Source organism: Drosophila willistoni, assembly GCF_018902025.1.
Source record: "Drosophila willistoni isolate 14030-0811.24 chromosome 2R unlocalized genomic scaffold, UCI_dwil_1.1 Seg200, whole genome shotgun sequence".
NCBI classification, from domain to species: domain Eukaryota; kingdom Metazoa; phylum Arthropoda; class Insecta; order Diptera; family Drosophilidae; genus Drosophila; species Drosophila willistoni.
The window spans coordinates 2,966,036-2,972,647 of NW_025814051.1; the positions used below are offsets into that span (position 1 = coordinate 2,966,036).

Genomic DNA, 6,612 nt, shown 5'->3' on the forward strand with positions numbered 1-6,612 from the left:
AAAGTAGTATTCATGCCATTGTAGTTTATATCTTTTATTTACCTTGTTATGGGGTTCAAACTTGTCAAGATTTTGATATCTGTAAAATCTTTAAGGGCTATCTGAATGCGTGGTAATATTTCTTATAAGCAATAATTGAAGCTATATGCAGCCAGATAAGAAAAATATATGAAATGGTAGTGAGAGAGAGGGGGAGACAAAAAAAAACCCCATTTCTAATGGAAAGTTATTTCATGGTCAGAAATCTCATCGATTATAGTTAAAACAAATGTCAAAAAAAATTAATGGATGAGTCATGCAGCATATACTAACTAAATTCCACGAAACTGAAACCTAAACTCGCCGCATAATTGATAATATCAGTTTTTATTTATCATAAAAGGAATATAAATTCCTAAACAAAAAAAAAAAAATAATAAAAACTTAAACCGACTTAGAAATCAATTTAGTTGATTAGATTCGAACCAGGTTATTATACAAATTTCTAGCCACAGGGTCTAAGAGAATTGTAGAATTGCGTTACTTTCGAAATGATTCAGGGGACTGGCCCGCAATTGAAGTTTGATGCCTCTTTTAAACAACTTTATTGATTCCTAGAATAAAATTGCAAAAACTTATCAAATGAAGTGGTCATTAACGCATCCTGAGGAAGTGATCGACAAAATTGGCAATACAATACCACGAACTTGGACGAATGTTTTTTTATAGAGACCATTAATATTTTATTGTCCCTGACCTTATCGTTGTTATAAATGGGTTTGGAATATTTCATACATACCTACGAATGGGCAAAAGCATTGGACCTAAGAGGCACCGATTTTGGGTAAAACAATGGTTTTCGTGGGGCTGCTGCTGCTGCCACTTGCTGCTTGCTGCTTATCAGTTAACGGTCGTGGCCCGACCTGTAGTTCGCACAATCGTTGGTTGGCTCCGATAAAGAAAAAGCCCTGTTAACATTATATTTAATTGGTAGTTCCAAATCGAAAGTCATACGTAACTGTTGTCAAACTAGCAAATCGCTCGTTCTTTTTCTATTAAATAAAGATCCTTGCCGGATAGGTCCTTTATAAGAAGATGCGTTTAATAAGTCTCCTACTGATCACACTGATCTGTGCAGGTGCCACAATTTGGTCAGGTGCGAAACGAAAACAAAAAAACTTACCAAAAATTTAACTGTGAAGTGTCTGTGTGTGCCTGTGTATTCTTAAAATATATGAAAATCAACGTACCATACTTATGTCGATCACATTGAATGTTTTATGAGCTGCTCCTTATCGCCGTTGTGCACAAAATTCATGTGAAAAACATTAACCATGCCCAGAGTTCCATCCATTATTGTAATTACTTTAGTTGTGGTGCAAAGAAATAGAAGAACAAAAATATACCACTAAATATGCAAGCTTTCATATTCTATTATCTATCGAACTATATCTACATGGTAAATCAAATATTTACTTGATTGATCCTTTATTTGTCACACTATCGGAATTTAAAGCATATTAAAAACTCTTGGCTCTAACGATAAGCGAATTTCTCGATAAGTGAATAATATATACATATATGGCATATATTCCATAAGATATCGAAATCAATATTTAAAAAGAAAAAATTTCATATTTTTATGGAATTTGTTAGATAAATAAAATGTTGTTTTAGTGACTAAGTTTTAATCAAGTATATTAAGGACATTTCCAAAGTGAATCAGTGACCTTTCAACAAAAAAGTAAAATAGTTTAATTATTCTACTTATTTCCAAAAAAAAAAAAAATTTCAGGTCACACTTTTATTTTTATCTGAGTGCAAAGTAAAGCGAATATCTGTGATGTTATCTGTAACTGGTTATTTGATTTATCAATCAGAGTTATTGCATGTGGAATACAACTGAGAAGTGGCGCAACTTCAGACTCTTGAGTGTAGACGAATGACCTTATCTTTTGCGACCCTCAATTTTTATTATATTTTTTAAATTTTCACACTTACAGCAAACGCCCTGCAATGCTATGAATGCATTGGCAAAGAATGCGATGAATTGACCGAAGAGCATTTGGTTAGTTGCAATGTAGATAATGATCCCGTAACCACGCCATCAGATGAGACGGACTCAACAGATGACACAACGGATAAATCTACACCAAGTGCAACTTCTTCCACTACAAATGGCGTTACGACTTCATCTCCGGGAACAACAACGGGAACAACGGGAACAACTGATGCCGATACGACAACCACAACTGATGAAGGATACTCCTCAACAATTGAAGATGAATCTTCTGTGTCAACTGATGATGACTCCTCTTCGTCCAACACCACTGATGATGACTCTTCAACTAATACTGAATCCTCAACATCCGATACAACTGAAGACGACTCTTCTTCGTCAAGTAATGATGACTCTTCTTCGTCTAGCACAACTGAATCCACTTCGGAAAGTTCACCAAATACTGAATCCTCAACATCCGATACAACTGAAGATGACTCTTCTTCATCAAGTAACGATGACTCTTCTTCGTCCATTACAACTGAATCCTCTTCGGAAAGTTCACCAAATGCTGAATCCTCAACATCCGATACAACTGAAGATGACTCTTCTTCGTCAACTAATGCTGACTCCTCTTCGTCCAACACAACTGATGAGGACTCTTCAACTAATACTGAATCCTCAACATCCGATACAACTGAAGACGACTCTTCTTCGTCAAGTAATGATGAATCTTCTTCGTCCATCACAACTGAATCCGCTTCGGAAAGTTCACCAAATGCTGAATCCTCAACATCCGATACAACTGAAGACGACTCTTCTTCGTCGAGTAATGATGACTCTTCTTCAACCATCGTAACTGAAAGTGAATCCCCTTCACAAAGTTCAATAGATGCTGAATCCTCAACATCCGGTATAATCGAAGATGACTCTTCTTCGGCCAGTTCCGGTGCTTCTGAGTCATCCTCGGCTTCCTCTGAGACGAGTTCATCTGGTGCTGAAACTACTGTGGGATCAACCGAAGCTCCGGTAACAAGTCGGGCAAAACGATCTCTCGCTGCAAGGGCCACCGATCGATTGCTACAAAACTATCGTTCCTATGCACGTTATAGACGTGATGCAGAAGGCCAAATACGAACCACTGCCTGCTACAGTATTGTGAAGGACAATGGTAGGAAATTAATTAATAAAAATTGTCTATCGCACAATATATAATATTATCGTTTTAAATTTCCAGTGATTCAACGTGGTTGCATTCGTATTCCCTATGGAAAAGGTGGATGTGAAGCGGTGCGTATTGAGGTTAATCTTGCAGCTGATTCCATTGGCGATGAGTGCGATGTCTGTCAAATGGATAAATGCAATAGCAGCACCAGTCTTCGACTTTCTCTAGGTCTGATGCTGCTCGGCCTTATCACATTTGGTCTAAGGAGCCTGTAGAATGGAAGAACTATATTTTATATACTTTTACTTTCAATTTATGATTTCTGTAAATAAATATTAACTTATAATAACAACTAATGCCAATGAAGTTGATTTGTAAAAGCCCAACTCTACTTTCAGCCTAAAAGTAGGTAATGGAAAAATGTTTTCTACACAATTATTTATAAACATTTATCTAAAAGTTTTAGCAAAAAAAGATTATGCAGTTCTCTGACTAAAAAGTTCTCAGTTCTTGAAGTTATACCTAAATGTCGAGTTGTTAAAGTATTTTTCTTTAGCCATTTTAAAGATTCCTCTGTGGTTCAATAAATGTCATCAGGTCATAAGATTATACTAAAGTCATACATGTACACCAGTTTCTTCCTTAATTGTCAGCTAAAGAAACCCACCTTTAAATCAATGCGAAAAGCCACACCCAACTTTTGCAATGTACATTAAATTATATTGACTTTTCTTTTTTTATTGTTATATAGGCCATGAAATTTTTGATTAGAATGTTGCAAAGAATAAATGCCGCCAGCTGAAGAGAGTATAAATAGATTGTTTTACATTTGGGACACTTCATTTGGCAAAACAATTTTGACAGTTCAACAATGTCTCTCTGTAAAATACGATTCCTGGCAGTTCTTGGTTTCTGCTTTCTGACCTGTGCGCCATTAAAAGGAATATACGGACTAACATGTTACTCTTGTTCAACATTAGAAGATTGTAATGTAGCAGATATACCACAAGTGGAATGTCAGGAAACTGAGCTATTTTGCATTTTTGAAGTTGGTAAGTGAAGAACAAAGATAAGCATGTAAGTGTGAGAAATGCATTAAAACACAAAAGTCTTGTCCACTCGAGTCGAATTATTTTTAATTACTAATTCCTAACCGGACACTTTATTGATAAGGCCATCGTAAAATTATCGCAATAAGAAAACTATATTTCCCAGGAAACTAATCTAATCGACACAATGTGCCTGAATGCTAAAAACGATTGTAAATCAAAGCTAGATAAATTAAATTAGTGTATAAATTGCATTGGTGGCACACCCACCCTAGAATCCCATAATAAAATCCTTATCTTCCTTGGTGCATTATTCACCTTTCTTAGATACAAATAACGCGATGGCAAGTGCCAAATGTGCAGGAGCAGAAGTGTGTGAAACGGATGCTAATTCTTGCTGTAAAGTTGATCTGTGTATTGCGAGTATCGTCGATACAGCTACAACTGATTCCACAACCCCGGAAGCTATCACATCAACCGCACCGGAGACCACCTTTAGTACCACAGCCAATAGTGATTCCACAACCCCGGAAGCTATCACAAGCACCATAGCTAATAGTGATCCCACAACTACGGAAGTTACCACTCTAACCACACCAGAGGCCACTTCAAGCACCACCGAAAGCACCACAACTAATACAGGTTCCACATCCAACGAAGATAGCACTATATCCACATCAGATGGCATCTCAAGCACTCCTGACAGCGACAGCGAAGCTCCTACAACAGAGGCCAACGGAAGCACCACCGAAGACTCTAATAGTGGTGGATCCCCATCGACTTGTACAGGATTTGGTGTTGCTCTGGTCATTGGATGTTTAATGTTAAGTATCTTTAAAACCAATTTTCAGAAACAAATTGTAATTTTAAATATTTAAATTTAAAAAAATGTATATAGTGTTAAATAAATAAATCAAAGGACATTAAAATACCAATCAGTCTGATAAACACTAAATATATGTCGATCGATTTGGCGTTATTTGCAAAACAAAAAGATTCACCCTTTTTTTTTGGTACAAAGACAGGATATTACACAATTCTAATGGTTTAAAGTGGTTTTGTTCATATACAGTCAAGGTGATGATATTGATCTGCTAGCCGGTTTCCCTGACACTCAGGCCGATGTCTGTCAAATGGGTCCTCCTCGAGTTTCTTTAGGTCTGATGCTTTTCGGCTTTATCACATTTGGTCTGAGGAGCTTGTAAATGGGCAAAATTTTAATTGTATTATGCATTATCTTTCAACTAATGATTTGTGTAAATAAATCAAACCAAATGCTCATTAAGATGATTTGTAAAAGTCCAACTCTACTTTCAGCCTAAAAGTAGATTATTGTAAACTGGTTTTTACAAAGCTCTCATTAACATGTATCTTAAATTTTTATAAAAAAAAAAAATATTAATTAATAAATAAGCAGTCTACTGCACACATAGTTTTATTGTACAATAAACATCAAAATTTCTTTTTGGTTCATTTAATGTGATCAGTTCATAGCTGATACTATAATTATATATTGCAAAACATTTGCCAGATTGACTTCATTTCTTATTCTGTTCCTGAATATTCTGCTATAGATCCCCACCTTTCATTTATTGCGATAAACCACACCCACCAAAACATACTGACTTTTCTTTCTTTAATTATTATATAGATCATGAAACTTTTTATTGGTATGTTGTGCAGAAGAAATGCCGCCAGCCTAAGAGGGTATAAGTAGATATATTCACATTTCGAATACATCATTTGTCGAATAAATTTGGTAGTACGACGACGAAGCTCTGTAGAATGGATTACACGCTACTTCTTGGCTTATATTTGCTGATCTGTACTTCATTTAAAGGAATCTACGGACAAAATTGTTATTCCTGTCCAACTTCAGAAAATTGTAATGCAGCAGAAGTATCGTGTCAGGAAGCTCAGGGAGTTTGCGTGTTTAAAATTGGTGAGTAAAGCATAAAAATTTGCAGAGTTATTAAATGTGGAGAACTTTGCCCCTTAAAGTATACATTATTCTGGAAGAGTATTTTACAAATCAGAAGGTTTTCAAACGCTCGAACAATCATTTGACCACTTCAATAATAAAATTTTAAACTTCATTCACCTTTTTTAGAAAACAACATGTTGGCAAGTGTACAATGTGAAGAAGCCTGCGAAACTTGCTGTGACTTTTTTAAGTGTGCTGCAAGCATTCTGGAAATTAAAACTACATCCACTACTACCACAACTACTATTGCTCCTACAACCAACGAAGCCACCAACTCAAGCACCACCGAAGCAACCAACTTAAGCACCACCGGAGTCTCCAATAGTGGTGGAGCACCATCATCTTATACAGGATTTGGTTTTGCTCTGGTCATTAGTTTTTCAATGTTGTGTGCCATTAAAAACATTTTGCACATTCTAAATTCACTTAATTAAAT

The 6,612-nt window shown here is 35.9% G+C and overlaps 2 protein-coding genes across 2 annotated transcripts; both read left to right on the plus strand.

The window, feature by feature from the left end:
- Positions 1-1,020: 1,020 nt before the first annotated feature.
- On the plus strand, positions 1,021-3,499 carry LOC6641777 (lisH domain-containing protein C1711.05). Its single transcript, XM_023175459.1, has 3 exons — positions 1,021-1,135; positions 1,983-3,149; positions 3,216-3,499. The coding sequence occupies exons 1-3, from the start codon at positions 1,075-1,077 to the stop codon at positions 3,416-3,418; spliced, it is 1,431 nt and encodes a 476-aa protein (XP_023031227.1). The 5' UTR covers positions 1,021-1,074; the 3' UTR covers positions 3,419-3,499.
- A 513-nt stretch (positions 3,500-4,012) lies between these two features.
- Positions 4,013-5,109, plus strand: LOC26529609 (putative protein TPRXL). The gene is made up of 2 exons (XM_023175493.2): positions 4,013-4,195; positions 4,520-5,109. The coding sequence occupies exons 1-2, from the start codon at positions 4,015-4,017 to the stop codon at positions 5,068-5,070; spliced, it is 732 nt and encodes a 243-aa protein (XP_023031261.2). The 5' UTR covers positions 4,013-4,014; the 3' UTR covers positions 5,071-5,109.
- Positions 5,110-6,612: the final 1,503 nt, after the last annotated feature.